Source organism: Sparus aurata, chromosome 4 (genome assembly GCF_900880675.1).
Source record: "Sparus aurata chromosome 4, fSpaAur1.1, whole genome shotgun sequence".
NCBI classification, from domain to species: domain Eukaryota; kingdom Metazoa; phylum Chordata; class Actinopteri; order Spariformes; family Sparidae; genus Sparus; species Sparus aurata.
The window spans coordinates 33,196,274-33,215,866 of NC_044190.1; the positions used below are offsets into that span (position 1 = coordinate 33,196,274).

The following is a 19,593-nucleotide window of genomic DNA, read 5'->3' on the forward strand; positions in this document are numbered from 1 at the left end:
GGTGATAGCAAGCAAGGCTAGTAGGCTAACAACAGGCATTGCACAAAAGTTGTATCAATTGTATTACTTTATTACTGACTGCTGTCACTGTCCTATAACTACAACTAAATTTCAATGGTACATGGACATAGGAGAGCCTCTGTTTTAGGATGTTCAGAGTTAACTAGTCAGGTTGATTAATAAATACGTGTCCACATTTTAGAAGCTTCCTATGCCTGGTCATCTCCAAATTAGGGGCTATATAGTAGTAGTGCCAAGGCTGGATGACCCAACTGGACAAAGTGAGCGACTGCTCCCAAGCCCCCAAAAGTCCTGGGTACACCGATGTTATCTGGTTTTGGTTATTTAATCAATTCCATTTTGTTAGGGACCACTAAAGTTCAATATTAACTATGGTAAGTTCTGCTTCAACAGGGGTTGTGAGTCAAAATAGACGCATTTGCTTTATTGTTTTTGTCGAGGCAACAGGTGCTTGTAAATCCGAGAAGTATGCAGTGATGGCAGCATACACATTTAACAAAGCTGACCTTATGGAAGGTTTTGTACATCTGCGACTTCAGCTCTCAATCTGATGTCTGTAGGAAAGAAAGTCTGTCTCTTTTCAACTTCTAGGTCGCAGCTGCACTATTTACTATTTATGAGATGGATTTCTGAATGGGCAGGTAAGCAGATCGAAACAGAGCCATTAAGACAACGTTTCTGAACAAATTAGTTTTCGAATTGTAATTTAATTCATATTGTAATAGACAATAGTGTCATCAGTGTTCAAACAGTTCAGTGGCTTGATGACAACAACACAGAGCAAAATGCTTTTGAGAAGCGCGTGATTACGCTGATGAAGCTCAGGAGCTCCAGTTTATTTTCCATCTTTAACGCCACTTTACTTTTGATGAATGGCTGAAAATAAAACTGCCCTATATAAAATGAATGCAGTAGTATTATAATATCTACCACTTTACATTTGTTTTCTGAAAAAAAGAGAAACCAGCATTATCTGTGAATGTCTATTAATTCAACCGAGGGGACTGTATTTACTTCTGTGGCACTCTTGAAAGAATAGCGATGAAATGGTTCAGCTGAGCTCTGGGAATCGCTCTCAACAATTTGTCAAAGCGACATTGAGGCCAATGGGGTATTACGGGGAATCCTCTTAATGATATGGAAATACCAAATCCTTCTTCCTGTCTCTGAGACACTGCTGCACAATAGGATGAGATTAAAGCATAAAAGCTGCTGCTGCATTTATTCTTTGAATCACAGGTGTTTCTTTATTCAATCACATTATTTATGAAGACGTCATCGCTCGGAGCCTCGAGCCACGTCGCTTCAGTTTGAGACGCGTGCTTTTTGACTGTTGACCTGACAAGAGCTGTTCTTTTTTCCCCCCCCCCCGCTTCGCAGTTTGATGTTATTTGCCAAGATTTGCGAGAAGACTGTGCTGAAACGAGTCCTCAAAGAGCTCTGGAAAATAGTGCTGAACACAATCGAGAGAACGATTGTTCTGCCTCCGCTGAATGACCAGAGCGTGAGTGTGATTAATTATCTGTCTCTTTCCTTTTTTTATGTCACTCTTCTCATCTCCCCGCCTGCCCTCCACCTCCCTCCTCTCTCCACCTGTCTCTCCCCTCATTTCCTCCATCTGTTCGGCTCTCTCCGTCATAACACACAAATTATTGTACAGCAGACGAAACAACATGGCACCTCTAAATCTTCACACGCGTGGAGCGGATATTCTCATACTATTCGTCCGTCCGCAAGAGCCAGATTGACATTTTCTAATCTGCTGTTTGTTGTTGTTGTTAATGGAGAGATGAGCATGCAGTTTAATGGGAACGTTTTCTTCTCCTTTTTCTTTGCACTTTAAAACATAATGACAAAAATGTGCACGTTTGAGGTTTCGCCCCCTTCTCATCTCCTGTTACATAGTGTGCTCATAAAACCATCATGTTTTAATGTTCGCCCACGTTTCCAACTTTATTTTTGCCAATGACGGAAAAACTGTCTCTCTCACCAACAGCAAGGAGCTCAGATGATCTTCAACGCTGCCAAGGACTTGGGACAGCTGTCCAAACTGAAGGTAATTTCTGGATGAACCCCAGGCAGCTGTTGCTAATCTCGGCACACGAACTCTGCAATATCTGCACACTATAATGTCGGATTCCGAAGGGATTTCTCGAAGCTTAACCAGCTCACCGTCATCTCAGTAAAACATGCATCATGCCCGTACGTACACTGAGATCTGTAGTTATCCCGATTATGGATTATATTGTATATTATAGTGTAAACAGTACATAGGAGGCATTAAGGATGATACAGATATGCACAGACTAAATGCACCACAAGAAATTCACTACAGAGCCTATGAATTCATATCTTAGCTAATGTCAACATCATGACATCAACTTACCTGATATGTGTCAATCTTCTGTTATCCAGGATCTGAAATTGTTTGGATGGAAAGACTCCAACAGAGTCGGTTAGCAGCTGCACCTAATTGTGCACGCATATTTACTTTAGCCACACATTTGGGTCCATGGATTATGTCATTTGGAAGCAGAGTCATGTAAGCTACTGTAAGCTTGTGCATAGCGCAGTGTAACTCAGTGCAACACTAGCCAGACCGGTATCTAATTGCTGGGTTGACCGGAGGACGTTTAATCCCTCAAGCTCCGAGTAGTGAGGGGCGTTGGAATGGATCAGCGGTCGCGCTGTGTTTCCACTAACAACCGTGGTACGACAGCCGCTCAGAGAGGTACTTTACCTCCGAGTCATAGAGGGGATGCAAACTTACTTGCTGCCTTGTCTGTGTGTGCTGTGTGTGTCCGATGTCGTTTGAGGTTTATTATCCCCCCCTGTTATTTGTGATTTGGACCCATAATCTTCAGCTCACGTTACTGAAATGTTTGTCTTTCATCTGGTCCAGTATGTCTATGGTTTCTTTTGTGATCAATATATGTTTGGGGTTAAGTGTCAATTAAATACACCTGAATGAACACCTTGTCAAATTGCTGCTGCAGTGCTGTGACCCTTGACCCATTTAATGGCCCTGATTCATGAAACAGGTCAGTCATTTGGGCTGATATGACGTCCGAAACAAACAATTGCTCCGTCCATCACGACCCTCACAAATCCCCCGGACATTTCCGCGCTGCACTTATCTGCACGAGCAAATTTGTTGCAGAGTAGGATCTGTGGTGTTTCATCTGCTTCCCCTCCCAAATATTCTTGGGAGATTTATTTCTTTTAGAGAATACACAATTCTGGATTTGTGAATAATAATATTAGAAATCAGGGGAAACATTCTACTCAAGCAATCAAAATTAATGGAATCCAAAGAAAGGGCCTGTTTTTTTTTTTTTTAATCCAATAACAAGCGCAGAGTCCGTACCATCTGCACTGAGGGGTTTTCATTAGAGAGAAGTATTTCCTCTGTCTGCCTGCAGCCATTAGTTATTTTGGGGCTCACCATCTCATTGTTTTCGCAGAATGGGAAGATTGCTGGAACCAAGTCAATACAAATCAAGTGGGCCCGGTGCAATTTTGGCACCGAAAGCAGATCAGATCTCAGCGCAGATGTTGATAAAAGTGATTTTGTCTCACAGCAGCTCTTTAAAATCAGTTTAAAACAGGCTGGTAGTAGATTTTATCTATATCATATCATGAATATAAAAGACCTATCGGTGTGATTCATCTGAGGCCTCTTATTTGATGGATGGTATGTGCATTTTCACAGAACTGCAAGTCGTACACATTTCTTCTAATGTGGCTGTGTTGATTAAATCTTCCAACCAACATCTTAATTTCACAGACGTGTGCTTTTTCACACGCACAGGTCCAGACACATGAAACTATAGATAAGGATCAACGTTTACAGTGTCTGCATCTTTGTTTGTTTCTTCAAAAGTGCCTTTTCCAAAGAAAAATATGCCATTTTGTCTATTCCCTGTGTGGGAAACACCTGGAAAATCAGCCAGTGGCTGAGGTTATTTGCTGTAATCAATTCACAAATCAGAAGAACTTCAGTTAGTAGTTTTATCAGACGCTCCTCAGTTGAACTGACTGCTGGTGCCGTTCTGTCAACTGTAAATTCTCGAGGTTTTCTGGAGAAACATCGTAAAATTCCAAGCATGTAAATGTGACTTGTGTTCGTGTGTTTGACTCGGTCCTGTATCCCTCCAGGAGCACGTCACTCGAGAGGAAGCCAGAAGTCTGACTCCACGACAGTGTGCAGCCATGGACCTCGTGCTTCCCACCATCAAGGTGAGTTTAATGTCGGTTACAGCGCTGGCCATGCAGCAAGAGACAAACTTGAACTTTAAAAAAAGGCAAGCGAGTCGAGGCGGAGCAGAAACATTTGTATATGAGAAACAACATGACCTGGGAGGCCGTGGTTTGAAATGTTATTGATCTTCTATTGATTTGTTCTACTTTTCACTCTTGTTCTAATATACTTACACCAGTAAAGGCAGAATTGTGCGTTTTCTTATTTTTATTTGAACGTCATCAGACTAAATGGTGAACAAAATATTCCCCACGGTCACCTCACAAATTGCAAAAGATTGGTCCTTCATGTCTCTTGACATTTGCAAGAAATTTCCCCTCCCCCAAATTACTGTGCTTTATAACGCTCGGAACAAAAGGAAAGTAGCATTTTATTTTTAAGAACACTTCACACAGAACTAGTCCAGACTCCTCTGAGCAGATGTGATTAATATCAGGGAATATGGAAAGATGCCCAAAGCCTCTCAGCAAAAAAGAAAGTGTGAAATGCAGCCGTGTTAATTTACTACCACACGACTGGTTGTTGTGAAGCCATAATAGACAATTTCAAGAACCAAGCTTCCATTCTACCGGGACAAGAGGAGAGTTATGGCGAGGTGCCACTGAGGGAAACACTGCATCATAAAGTTCCCAGAAAACTAATTGATTCTGCGGTCTCCAAGGAAACTACCTGCAGGTTTAGCTCAAAGCACGTTGCTGGAATACTTTCATCAATATTCTAACGAGAACAGTCAATTAGCACAGTTCAGTGATGCCTCGGGAGGGTTGGCCAATCAGATCTATAAATGTTATGCAGGCCGTTACTTGCATCATGCGTTCGATATTGCAGGAACAACGGCTTTAAACCTGGGAGCTAAAAGACACAAAAATGGGGGATCGTGCACTGAAGAAGAGCCAAATACACACCAGAATATCTCATTTCAAGAGTAAAGAGTCGCACTGAAAATACTTTTACCCAAACTGAACTTTGAACCTGTAAATGCTAATGGGTAGGATAAGGGGGGGGAATGCACTAGATTACATTTATTCTAAATAATGCACCATTTGTTCCTTTTTTTTAGCTCCAACTTAACTCTCCTATGAATGATTTGGAGCTCTAAAAACACACACATGTTGTCTGTTTTAGAGTAGATTTAGCCATTTTCTATAAAGAAGGTATGAAATAAAAAAGACTTCCCGTTTTTTCCGGTTGTCAGATATTGGTATAAAATCCTTGATATGGAAATGATATTGAGTACATGTTTGGGTGGATTTATCATAGCCTACACTCAAGACGAGTGTAAAGAAAAAACACAAGGAAGGAATAAATAAATTAAAGAAATACGGACAGATATCAGAACGAATATAAGGAAAGGACCAGAGAGGAGACATGGATTGGTTGGATACTGATGTTAGTCATTCTGGTTTTGATGTTATGATGGGGTCGTTAAAATGTCATGTCTTATATAAATAAACATAACCTCAATATAAAAATATAGCTATACCTTAAAAAGGCCCTATGTCATGTAATGAAATCCTTAAGTGGAACCATTATTATAATGTTAAGTTTTAGTCTGTCATAATGTACAATTGCATCCTGTACCCCAATCATCAATAAGTTTTACAAAAACTACAGCGACATCATCACTCATTATATCCATTAATACATATTATTTTGCTGTAGGCTACATTTGGATCGATTACACGCAGTTTTGCATTCAGCGCGTGCGATTTCATTTGCCTTCTCGTGATAAACTTCGTCCATGACTCACTCCCCGCATGCCAGATTATGTATAGTCCATGAGAGGCACGTGTTGGTCAAATGTTGTGGCTCATGAGTCATTAGTGAGGCAGGAAACAGGGCCTCCTACCTTGCTGAGTCACAGTCACAAGTCGAACACCTTATATAAAAACTGCTGATGAAAAAGATATGGTTCAGATATCACCTGGCAGCTATATATAATGTGCGGATGCTATCTCTATTTCCGTCCAGCGCCTCGAAGGATATTAAGATTTGTATCAGCGTTTTAACTTGGCTCACGACAACATACCCCACACCAACTACTCCTTTGTTCCTGTAATCATCATGTGTTAACAGAGGAGAGCAACAAACCACATAACACCAACCACACAGGAGAATAAAGCCTTTGGAGGCTTTAGAAACACGTCTCCATGTGCACATACTCGTCTTCACTTCTCCCCAGCAACGCCTCTTTTCCCAAGAAGATCTGTCCATGGCCACCCTCCCAACTTCACCATGTGGGAGTGGTGACAGCGTTTGAAAAGAAAGCGGAGCCTTGTCTGTCCCCAGCTATCAGGCTTATCAGCACAAATGGGCATTAACCATCCAAGCATGGGTTTCAGGTTTAAATGCATGGTAATTAGCCACAAAAGCGGCTATTAGCACTGTCGCTTGTCTGCCTCCGCCTTTATAAAATGCATGCTTGTCCATATAATCCCAGGCTATTCTCTCAGCCCACTGTGACCTGCCATTATGTATAAACTCAAGAGGTTGCCACCATGTTTAAAGTTTCTGTTTACCTTCAACACATCGTAAATCTTAAGTGGTCTTTCTTCCTTTTTGCAGTAATACTTAAAGCAAAACCGATCAGGACTGAACTTTGAACCTGTGAAAACTAATCTGTAGGATAATGGGTAAATGCTCCGACCCATGGAGGAGTTCTTATGTGATAAAGATGACGTGCCGTCAATCTGACTAATCCGCAATAATGCACCATTTGTTCTTTTCTTTCAACTCTGACCTGTGAGTGTATATAGAATAATGGCAGCTGCTTTTTTCTTTGTATGCATAGAGATAAACTACGCAGGTTGTGTATTTCAGGATAGATGCCATTTTTTACCCTTGCGATTGCATGAAGAAGTCCAGGGTTTAGGACTTTGAAAATTGAATACAATATCAATATTTTCTCTATTAAACATAACCTAAAATTAAGATTTATTGTGTATTCTTTTTCGTTAGTAACAAGCTCTTTTAAATCTCCAGACCCCAGACAAGAGACAGCTATAATAATAGCCATCTTTGTAGCCAATTACCACGCACCAGAGGTTGCCATCGTGTTCCAAGTTACTCGGAGGTTTCTGTATACCTGGGGAAATTGTAAATCTGAGCCCCTCTTTCCTTCTTTTTTTCACAGCAATACTTCCATGCCGGAGGAAACGGGCTGAAGAAAACCTTCCTGGAAAAGAGTCCCGATATGAAGTCCCTCAAATATGCTCTCAGCCTTTACACTCAACCTACAGATGCCTTGATCAAGAAATATATATGCACCCAAACCTCTCAAGGTAAGGAGCTCGCCAATGACAGGCTCAATTAGGTTTTCCAGTTAAGGGAGTGGGGATTACTTGATGTTCGGGTTAAGAGCTGCTTTCTGTGAGCGTGGAAAGTGTCTCTCATGGCTAGTTTCAGACTAGAGGAAAGCCGCCAGGAAAGCAAGAATGCTTCGATAGTCAAAGTCGCTAGAAAGGTGTGAGAAAAGCACAGATTGTGGGATACCGCTGTGTCGCAGTCCGTCGTGAGTGAACATATTCTAAATAAACTTGATAAAAAAAGTGGCGCATTACAGGTCTGCACCCATTCAGGATTAAATGAGAATGAAAGCCTTTAGACAACCAAAGCAGTTGCTGCTACTGTTGCACCGTTTGCATCCTCTACGTGACCGCATGCGTGTTTTCAAGGATCTCGCTGCGTCATTTTGAATTTGTTTACACTCACATGTACACTTTATATTGCGGTAATGGCCTTCATCCCCCAGCTGTGTGACTCCTTTGTCTCCATCACTGTAAATGAATAAATAAAACGCAAACAAGGCAAAGATACCTGTGCCCCTTTCACCCCGTGCCCTGGAGGGCTTATTGCTCCCTTTCTGTCATTAGGAACGTGTGAAACGCTGTCACAGTAAATGTATAAGATGCATGTGCAGCTCGAATGTACAAATTCCCTCTTGTGCTCCTCCTCCTCTCTCCCTCTCTGTCATCACCGACCCACTTTCATGCTGTTGTCTTCAGTCATCTGTCTCTATTTTCAACTTTTTCCCCCCCCCCCGTCTCTCTCCGCAACAAGGCGGAAATACCTTCAGGTGTCCGGAGAGATTGGAGAGGGAATTCAGTCCAGTGGGGCGGTGAAGCTTTAAGCCCCTGCCCGCCTCAGTGTGTTCAGCCTTGCAGAACGCTGCATAGGCAGGCGGCGGCGAAACAGAAAGGCAGCGGCAGGAAAAGCTATTCAGGCGGGCAGCGGGCAGGCCCCGACCAGCGCTCGCTCCCTCGCTCTCGCTGGCTGACTGGCAGATGGGCATGGGCGCGCGGCATTTTCCTCGGCGTGCTATTTCGGGACGCGTTTCTCCTCTCCCTCCCTCGTCGCATCCCTTCCCCCCTCCCCCTCTGAGTTCACACCACGTTGTCGCTCTCTAGCCGAGGTGATCTAATGCGATGCCTATAAGTGGAGGTAGTGAGGTGGTTGATGTGCATTAGGTCAGTAAACAGTGCCGGGATGTGCTGATGCTCCGCGTAGCACAGTGGACACCGTTTCATTAATCACCGACCCTCTGCTCCGGCAGCGACACATCGAGAGACCACGACACACACACACACACACACACACACTCACACTCGTCTCTTCGTGCCAAGTGTGCTCTCTGAGGCGTACATGTGTCTTTCTGTCTTGCGAGGGAGCAGAGTGAGGTTGTACAGCTGCTCCGTGAGTCAGTGGATTTCCGTTTGAACACTAATAAACACGTCTTTCTTCATTCAGCAGCATAACGTAAATATTTCACAGCTTTCTGCTTATTTAGTAATCTTCTGTTGATGTGTCACTTCCTGCGGATTAAGGGCCGTACGAAACGGCAAATGCGACGAATCAAACCGCAACTCTGCAACAGTTTCCCCCTCCTGCTCACCTCTCTTATCTGTTAGTTCATTTGTTAGCATTTCTCTCTCTTGATCTGCTGACCTTCCCGCATTGCAGCCTTTGTTTTATCGACTTCTGCTTTCCTTTATCTTCCTCGAGTACCATTCGTCTTAGTCGCGCTCTGCTCTCACATGTCCCTCAAACTGCCTCCGTCGAGTGTCTGCCGCGTACATGCCTGACGACGTCTTGTCTAAGACAGAAAACACGCTGAATCATTTTTTTCTGATTTATTGAAATACTTCAGACCAGAGCTGAAATAAATGGGCTGTGGCGTTTGCTTGTTAATTTCCCACAAGTCCAGGGCTTAATTGTGCCGCAGCAATGTTTTCGGTGCCTTCCCTCGGCCTCTCAGGGCATCATTATAATAAATCAGGAGGCTTGTTTCTTCATTACCAGCCATAATGGGCACTGCATGTTTGGCACATATTGATTAGCTATTGGATCAACATGCCCCTTCATCAACCACGCCGCCGCTCGCCTCCCAGTGTTCAGCATCTGCTTGTCCCGGGCTGGGCGAAGAATGCGAGGCTGTTTAGAGGCAGCCTGAAATGGGCAGGACTCCCTGCGTCAGGGCGAAGTGAGACACATGGTCAGCAATCAATTTCTAATTGTTTCCTGGCAACAACTTGTCCCCGTGTGAAACTGTAACGCTGACGTAAGTTCGCAGGGTGTGATGCCCAAAAGAGTATTTCCTTCTTTGGACTCAGATGTTGTTGTTCTCCCTTGCACCTCTCCCCCCTCCCCCATCTCTACCTCCTTTGCATCGCTCCGAAGCCAGAGTTCTGTCTGTGTTCCTGCCGATTTGAATAGTTTGATGACTTCACTGTGTAGAACACGATTTGTTTAGCGATCCCTTCACACCATCTGCCTCCTCCGTGGCCTTCAAACCAGGATTATTCCATGTTCCCTTTCCCCCCCCCCCCCCCCTCTTCTGCTTTTTCTTGTTCTGCCTCGAGCTAAAGGAAACCCTGGTTGTGCTTTGCTACCAGGCTGCCATGGGGGTGAAATCATGTTGGCTCCCCTACTCTTTTTCTCGGGGTTTAGTTTTTGTAGCTCTGACACACAGAGAAGTGTTTACACACCGCTTTTTGGATCAATTTCTGGATACCTCATCTACAAAAAAAGCTGCACCCACAGTTTTGGATCCCGTCCTTTCATCCTCGCTCTCTTTTTTTTTTTTTTTCTTCTTCATTCTGATCTCTCTATTTTCTCTCCCTGGCTCCCCTCTCTGCCACTCCTCCATTCTCTGTGATTTTCATTATGCCTCTTCTCAATCCTCCTGTTGTTGTTTTGGTGCGTGTCCAGGTCAGTCATCCAACGGATCCGTGGGGGAGGTGTCGATGCAAGTGAATCTCATCTCTCACCCTGGCACCGGAGAGCACAAAGTCAGCGTGAAGGGTGAGATTTTCCTCTTTACTCAGACCTGCTTTCTGCAGTTTTCTATTCAAAATGTGTTCACACTTGCAAATGTTCAAAGACTCACCACGGACAGCTCATGGCGCTAATTTAATTTGTCTGATGGTGCTGTAGTGTCATGATCTGCAGCATTATTTTTCTTGCAGTTTGGGAGCTTTGAGACAGATAAAAAAAAAAAAAAAAACAACAATAATTACAACGACTTTTTATTAAGCAGAATGGTGGCATTTTCTAAAGGGCTGTATCGTAGGCAACTGGACGCATTTCAGTTTCTTGGCGACGTTTCACCTCTCATCAGCCTCATGGAGGTGAAACGTCTCCAAGGCACTGAAACACGTCACGTTGCCTACGATACGGCGCTCAGTCATCCAGGTCATGGTAATTCTGAGAACCTTCAACATACTAGCTGCATGGCTCTATGGATGGCGATGGCGATCTAGTCGAGGGTCCACCGCTCTGACTTTTGATCTGGACTGAAAACTTTCGGCAGCTACTCCATGGATTCCAGTGACATTTTGGACAGACATTCATGTTCTCCAGAGGATCGATCACACTGACTTTGATCATCCCCTGACTTTTTCTTCTCGTGCTTCCAGCTGGTAGAAAACTTGATAACTATTAGATGGATTGCCATGAAGCTTGGTAATGATATTAATGGCCCAAAAGAGAATCCTAATTGCACAGCTGATCCCCTGACTCTCCCCTCCAGTAGGTCAGCGTCCACTTTATATATTCAAATATCTCAACAGCTACAAGATTGGTTTGCACAAATTTTTCTGCAAAGGGATTCAGACGATCCCCTTACTTTTCCCTCGAGACCCACCAGAATGTGTTTTTTTTTTTTATCAGCTATTCGATGCATTGCCATGAAAAAAAAATTGTAGAAAATATTTGCAAGTTAGAAAAAAAAAAAAAAACACTCATTGACATCACAGATATCGTTCCATAGCTGCAGTAATATCTTTCACACCCCCTGCAGTAGCACCATATGCACTCCAGCTGACAATCAGCTGTAATCTGCCGACAGCGCCAACATGAATATGTGACTGCCAGTCGGGTTACTATGGCAATCACATATGGATGGCTCTATAAAAAGGAAAATCCATTATTACAGGGGGAAGAGCTGCAGTTTATGTATTTTCCACACTTGTCTGTTCGTGTTAGTGAGTTTTCTGCATTCACAGAATTACTTTTGGCATCCGAGACAGAACAAAATGCAACAAAATAAATAAAAAAGCCTCAGCATAAGTGGCTGCACGCTGCCATTGAACTACGGTCTGTCGAAGCCGCTCCGTCGATCAAAAATCTCCTTAATCTCCTTTTTTTTTCATTTGTACAGTTTTTCTGAGATTGTCCGTGCAAAATAAATTCCTGCAGTTTGTCTGATTGACACCGACACCCAAAGATGTTCGCCAATAACGTTCCAAAGAAGCGGAAATGTTTCTGCTATCAAATTCTTTAATACCCGCTCTGACAGTATCTCAGCATAATGTGACGTTTTGTGCATCCAGACACTTATCTGATGAAAATAAAAGCATATCCAAAAGGGAGAAAAATGAGAATACTGTCAGATGTGGATTTTCCTGCCGCCGATGATTAATTTCTCTGGCTTTCCGCAGTGGTCGCAGTGAACAACCTCATCTGGCAAACCAACGCCATGTTCCGCCCGTTTGTGGAGGTCAACGCCGTGGGACCACACCTGGCTGACAAGAAGCGCAAATTCAGCACCAAGACCAAGAACAACAACTGGTCACCAAAGTACAATGAAACATTCCAATAGTGAGTAATCGTGAGCTTCCTTTGTGTTTGGAACCTTTGTGTAGAGGGTGGAGCGGAGCTGTGAGTGTTTTACAACTTCTTATCCGACCTAATCCTGCATCATCCCGTATCTTTTGCTGCTGTACCGTCAAACCAGCATTCAGTATGCTGTCTGCACACTACAAAAGAGCTTGCAGCAACCTTTTTGCAGTGCCACATGATACCTCTGATACATCAACAACAATTCCTCCAGCTGTTTAAGCAGTGAATACGATGTTATTGCTGAACCAGCATTCCTGCTCATTGCGCCGAAGCCGTTTAGAAGCCGGCGGGTTGATCTAAAGCCTCGTCCCCTCCTCAACACTGCCATTCGAGCCGTTAAAGTCGCGGAGGTAAAGTGATCCAAGTTGAGTTGTAGCAACGCCAATGTGATCAGTGCAGACACAGCGCTGCCTACATATGGATTCACGTTGTCATTTGCATTTTAAGAAGCTGCGAGGTTGCCGGGGATAATTAGGAAACGGCCCTTAAAAAAAGCTGGCTCAGATGAATGGCTCGTTTGAATAGAAACGTTCATTTCACTTGCAAAACATGGAGGGATTGTCTCATCACAGCCACACATATAATGGAAATGTCACCCAGCCGGAGTCTCTTACCGACACGTTATATTTAGCCGTGAACAAAGACGAATGTCACTGTCCAAAAGGCAGTTTTTAAAAGAGACTTTATATAACGTTTGAACCATAATAAAAAAAAAAAAAGTACTTCAAAGCCAACTTAGTTAACTTTTAACGACATACTTCACACCATCTGTACTGTCATGATGTGGTAAATCATATATTTTATCATGTGAGCATACTTCTTCAGTTTGACTTTTCCGATCTCTCCGTGTCATCCTTCCCAGTGTTCTAAGTAACGAACATGGCCCGGAGGCCTACGAGCTGCACGTCTCGGTGAAGGACTACTGCTTTGCCCGCGAGGACCGCATCATCGGCATGACGGTCATCCAGCTCCGGGAGCTAGCCGACACGGGCAGCTGCTCCGCCTGCTACCCCCTGATGAAGAGCGTCTCAATGGACGAAACCGGCCTCACCATCATGAGGATACTCTCTCAAAGGACCCACGACGAGGTGGCCAAAGAGTTCGTGCGTCTCAAGACAGACACGCGCTCGACGGAGGAAGTGTCGTAAAAATGCGGGGCAAAAAAAAAAAGAAATGCAGTATCTAAAAAAGAAAAAAAAGAGTTGTGTTGTCTTAAAGAAGGAAGATAAAGAAAAGCGGTAAGCGACAGTTGTTCTGTCTGGATTTGAAGCTGGAGAATGAGATTGTCCAAAGAGCGGAGGAGGCAAGGCAGCGAGAGAGAGAGCGAGAGAAAGAGAGAGAGAGAGAGAGTTGTGTTTGTTTGTTTGTTTTTGTGCATGTGCGTAAAACATCTGTTGGAATGTTCATTTTAAAAACTACAGTATGTACAAGTGTTTACTTACCGTATGCTTACTATTAAGTACTATATTCTACGAGTTATGTTAACGAGACATGAAATACCTTTTGTACAACATTTAGTCTTTTTGAACAGAGATTTGTTCCAATAAAGTGCCAAACCAGTGGAAAAAAAAAAAGAACAAAAACCAACGTATATGAATTATGGTGAACTTAGTATGTTTGAAAAATTTGCTCGATTATTTTGTCCGGTGTAAGTCATTTTTCTGACCGTGTGGCGTTTTGATTGTCGCAAAGTCTTTCATTTTGCACCCCTCCTTTTTTTTGTTGTTTTTTTCTCTCGGCTTCACGTTCTTCCACACAGCACCGTTTGTGCATGTCCTCTTCTCGGTCATGTTTCCCCCCACGACTCCACAGCGACCCCCGAGCAGGGTCCTGTCCCTTCCCCCCCCCCGCCTTCAAACTGTTTGTATTTTAAGTCGACCTGAAAAATAGACCGTGTTTTTTTAAATGGCGATGACTGCTATGTAAACCTTCATAGGTGTTTGTAATTTTATAACCATGACAACAATGACGACAGCCTCCAGTGCTAACAGTCTTAGCAGAAAGGATGGAAATGTTTACTTTTTCTTTGGCTTTTTTTCTTTTCGTTGGTGTTGTTGTTCGTTTTTTTTTTTTTTCTTTTCGTTTCAGCCATCAGCTTCCAGCCTTTCTGAATGACCACTGTGAACATGAGCTTTGGAAGGCAAGCTTACATGACATTGCAGACCGTTTGATATTATTGTTTCATATTTTTTCCAATAACTTTGTTCCTGATAAACTGCCAAAGTTATATAAGATATTTGTACAAAAGCAATCCATTACATGTATGAAGATATATATGTACATGTGATCTATTACTTTTTCAATGCTTAAATATTTGATTATTAATAGGGTGGTACTAAGATTTTATTTTTTTTATTTCCTGTGAAGCTGTCTAACCAATATGGAAGTTGCACATGTTACTTTACACATTAGTTATATCAGCTTCTGTCACTGGAATTATATTTCTTCATAAAAAGGAAAGAGTCTAACATTTGGTAAATATGCAACATTCCTATGTATTGCACTGATGGCGAATTGTATGTCATGTAAATATATTTAGTGAGATATTGTACAAAAGTCTACTTTTCTTCAATGTGCATAAAGTATGTGCAACTGTGTTAAAACAATCTCGGTCATTTTGAACAACTTTCCGGATAAGAAATTTCTCCGACACCGAGCACACGTGTTGCTAACCTGACTGCTAATATTCATACGAGGTCACTGGACGAGGTTTCTGGCACTTTGCCTTGAGACCAAGGACGTAAACATGGCAGGAACTCACCTGCTATGACAACCTCTGTGTGAAGGTCTGTCCTGCTTAATCCGAAGTAGTGAAATTGGGGTAATGGAACTAAAAATATTACGACAGATGTGGTGAGTTGAAGTCAAATCAAATCAAATGAGAAACCGACAAAATAGGCTTCTTGGCTGTTGATGTGTTTTGTTCCCATGGTGGCCATCTTCTGTTGACAACCAGCACATCCACTGTGACAGTTAAACCTCTTAAAAATGTACTCCACCAATTATGCATGACACTTTTGAATTTAAAGAGTTAAAAAAAAAAGAAAAAAATGATCTAAACGAACCCATCGGACCCTGATACATTGTCTTTAATTCCAATAATTCCCCCCACCTTGTCAAAACATGGCAGTATGCACAATGCAGCTCGACCACCGACAGTTCTGTCGGGGATCCTGGTGTGCTGTTGTGCTGGCAGCGGCTCACGTTGCGCTGAGCTGCCCCCACATATCCAGTGGTGCTCCTCAATGCCTGACAGACTTTGATGTGTATATTTAGTGGAGTTATACTTCAAGTGCTACAACAACCCTCAATACACTATTCTCATTCTGTGAAAACTAGCTAGCTCAAAATACAATTCAGATAAATACAGATTAATTTACTTCCATTGTCTTTGCTCACACTCACCAAACCTCAAGAAGGAGCCAAGCTTGCAACCTAAAACACGACTCGTGTGTTTACGTCTCGTCGTTTCACCATCCCGTCGGTTCGGCCGTGAGGAACAGACATTCACTTTCTCATCAGAGAATCGTAGTGCATCTTAGAGTTGCTCCCCCTCCCCTTGTCATTCAATACAACAACATTAGAATTGGATAATTTGGATTCTAGGGGGACAACCCACACTAAAGATTATTGTGATATTTCAAAAGCACAATAAGAACACCCAGGATGAGCCGATCACTTTGCTGCTGGATGGGAAAACTTTCCTCCCCATCTTCTGCATCGACTTTTCCTTCTGGTTTCCGCACAAGACGTTTGATTTTGTTTTTCCCATCTGATGCTGACAGATACTTTCAGGAGATACTGTAATCCATTGCACTAAACATGAAGTCTTCACTTTTTTTCAAACTCTTTCCTTTTTTTTTGTGATTTCATGGCGGATGAGATGAGTGTTTTCGGATCGGTTCCGCTCTACTTACTGTCAGTCATTCCACACCCACGGGAGGAAAATGCAGGAAAAATAATCCCTCACAAACATGTCACCTGACAAAACTTTAATTGCACTCTGTGGGTCTTTTTTATTTGAGCCATCTGCGTTGCGTTCCTCTCTGGCTAAACGTGATAAGGCGGCCTCCAGCTCGACACTTTAAAGCCAAAAGACAATCAGTCAAATGTTGCACTACATGACATGGGTAATACTTTAGGTAAATGCAAGCTGTATAAATGTAGACAAAAGGTTTGGTTTATTTAAAGAATCACTACCGCGGACACACAGGCAATAACTTGAAAGAAAAACTGCCGTTCGTCAAAAGCCAATTATCGCTGTCTCTTGGTCGAAAGCCCAAACTGTGGATCTAATCACCTGGAACCGGGACATAAGAGAACCAGGACAAAGTAAGTCCATTTGTCAGTGTCACCTTTTTTGTCTTTTCTTTACAGCTGTAGAACAGAAGAGAAGAAAAGAAAATGTAATGAAGACATCCAGAGAAAAAAAAAAAAAAAAAACGCTGTGAGGAGATACAGACCTGCAGAGAAACCAACGGAAGATGTGGGAGATATTTTTAGTCTCGAGTTGTGAGACTTTGGTGAAATTCTTCCACACAGACATGACAGCGCGGCTTTAAATTGAACATTTCCCCCCCACCGGGATGTACTTACTGATTAATTATGATACGTGTGTGTATGTCTTTAATTCTCAGCATTGACTGCTTGGACACCTGATGGAACTGAGCCGCTGTTAATGCAGCGTGTCTGACCAGCCTTTTCCCACAAGTCGAAATGTCTCCAGCGAAAAAAGGTCAATTTACACACAAAAACCAAACAAACATTACCTCACGCTGTAGGCTAGCTATTATATTATTATGAAACCGATGGTGTGAAGAGAGAAGTCACTGCTCCTGGCTAAGAAACAGTCCGCCAGTATTACCCCACAACCCGTCGTTTTTCACCTGTGTTTCTTCCTTCAGATAAACAATCCAGATATTGTTTATCATCTTTCAAGCATGGGAATAAGTCCTAAAACCTGAAAATGTGTTAGCATGTTTGCACTTTTGGTTTTTGCTCAAAGTCAGTGGGTTTGTTGAATGCATTTTCAGTAAAGTGGCTGAAATTTGGTCTGTGGTTCGCACAACACTTTTTGACAATTTGCTCTACAACATAAAATATGCCAGTAAATACCCTTTTTTTAAAAGTGTGTTTCTTAAAAAGGTGGCTGCTAACAAGTGGCCAAATGAGACGATATCTTGGACAGTAAACTTCATCCAACTGAACACAGAGACTCATCTACTCACTCGTCCGTCTTTACAGGCCGACTTTGGTCGCTAACTACTCTCACTAACTTAACTTGTCGATTGATCAATTTACAGCAAAGTGTGTACAGTAAAGTGCAGAGAGACACTTCAGGGTGATGATGTTTAAGTCACACAACTGCAATGCATCTGTATTTTTAGTGGAACTTTAGGTGGCGATCTTATTTATCTAAAAAAAAAAAAAAAAAAAATCATCAAGGTGGTGTTCATCTGTGAGGATTGTCTTCCTGAACAAGACGGGTAAGTAAAGTAGGCTACTATGAACTCGTGCTCGCCACAGAGCTTTACATCCGCAATAATCAGAAAGCCAATGGAATCATTCGGCTTTTTGACGAGGGAACCTTCATTAACCAAGCTTACCTCCAGTTTATCCTACAAAGTTACGTCATCCCCGCGGCAATCTATTGGCTGCTAGCTTTTGCGTCGTTAGGCCAAACCTGAAACACTCAAATTGTGCTGACTGCAGAACTATTTCTAATTCTGTTGTTGCCGTGGTAACTGCATGTGGCCTTAATTAAGGTTTGAGATGTGGTCAAACAACAGATCAGAAAGAAAGTATAAAGCTGCACATTTTCTTACTCTGTGCCATCTTTTGGTTCACGGCCACACTTCATCTGAATGACTGATGTAGTTCATAACAGACTATGACATTACAGGGCAATCAGCATGGATATAAATGCATAATGTATAGGTCTTTAACACCATAAACCATTAACATTGCCAATACAACAGCCGACATAACAGTTACAGTACAGATTTATGGATTTATATGCCGCTCTGAAATAAAAGGGTATGGGGAACATGGAGAAAAAGCTGAAGACCACCAAGAATAAGTCAAACACTGACGGCTATTGAGAATGTCATTGTCCTTCAAAATAAAAAATGTGCATACCATTAATATATTTATACTGCAGCTATTAGCGAGGCATTAGAGCCACAGCTGAGGTTGAATGTGTCTGAATTTAGATCGTATTACATTACAGGAAATTGCATCATGGTTTTTCAGAAAAAGAAAAATCCCAAGATGCTCCGATCCCCCCGCCCTGCCGGAAATTGTGTGTGTGTGCGCAATTTTTAATCTTCAGTCCTTTTGTTTTCCTGAGCCAATTATGCCAGTTGCACTGAGGCTTGCTTCCTCGCCGTGTAATCAGAGACCGTGGAAGCAGGAAGTGCAGACAGAATTTTAAAAAAAAGGAAGGGAAGAAAAACACCAACCTGACTCATCCTACAGTGGAGCTGCCAAGATGCAAAAAAATGACATCAACTCTTGACTCCCACAACCTTCACCTCACATTTGCATATTGTCAACTCCTCCAGGAATTCTTTTTCTTTTTTTCTTTTTTTTTTTACACATCATCCGCTGCCACATTTCAGAGGACACGCTGACGCCGGGCAAATGATGATCAGAGGATGAGCTGGTTGCTATAATTCACAGTAAGATGACCACCGCGTTGTTAACCTCGCGGTCCGGCCTGAGTGTGTGTGTGTTTGTGTGTGAGCGGGTTTCTCCTTTCTGACGATACTTTGGATTTAAAAGACCAAAAAAAACATAAAAGCCTTGATGAATTCCAGCGGTGGCTAATTGAGCAGATGACGGGAGGATAAAACACGAGGAGGGGTGCATTAATCCAGAAGTTATGGGCCACGGGAACATGTCCATCTGTGTGCTAATGGCATGCAGCCAGCTGTTGTGTAGGAGTAACACACACATGGAGGCGTCCAAACCGGACCCGGCGTGTCCTTCAAAAGAACGGAGGGGCTGTTTATTCTTCGGGGGGGGGATTGATGAAGCTCACCTCGAGGGAGGGATAAGTCGTTCACGGCGGTTCATCCAAATCGGGGGAGAAGATCCCAAACTGTTGGATTTCTAACCTTAAGGCGCACATCTATAAATCTAATACACAACCTCATTATAATTACTGCTGCATATAAAATTATACGTGGAGT

General features: G+C 42.7%; 1 protein-coding gene across 3 annotated transcripts in view; it reads left to right on the forward strand.

Annotated features, from left to right (window-relative positions):
• unc13c (unc-13 homolog C (C. elegans)) overlaps positions 1-15,003 on the forward strand; it is a 105,019-nt gene extending 90,016 nt beyond the window's left edge. For all 3 annotated transcript variants that reach the window (XM_030413846.1, XM_030413847.1, XM_030413848.1), the window contains 7 exons: positions 1,402-1,525; positions 2,018-2,077; positions 4,180-4,260; positions 7,416-7,563; positions 10,490-10,582; positions 12,220-12,379; positions 13,263-15,003. In XM_030413846.1, coding sequence (XP_030269706.1) covers positions 1,402-1,525; positions 2,018-2,077; positions 4,180-4,260; positions 7,416-7,563; positions 10,490-10,582; positions 12,220-12,379; positions 13,263-13,548 — 952 coding nt within the window. In that variant the 3' untranslated portion in view covers positions 13,549-15,003. The remainder of the gene's footprint in view (positions 1-1,401; positions 1,526-2,017; positions 2,078-4,179; positions 4,261-7,415; positions 7,564-10,489; positions 10,583-12,219; positions 12,380-13,262) is intronic.
• Positions 15,004-19,593: the final 4,590 nt, after the last annotated feature.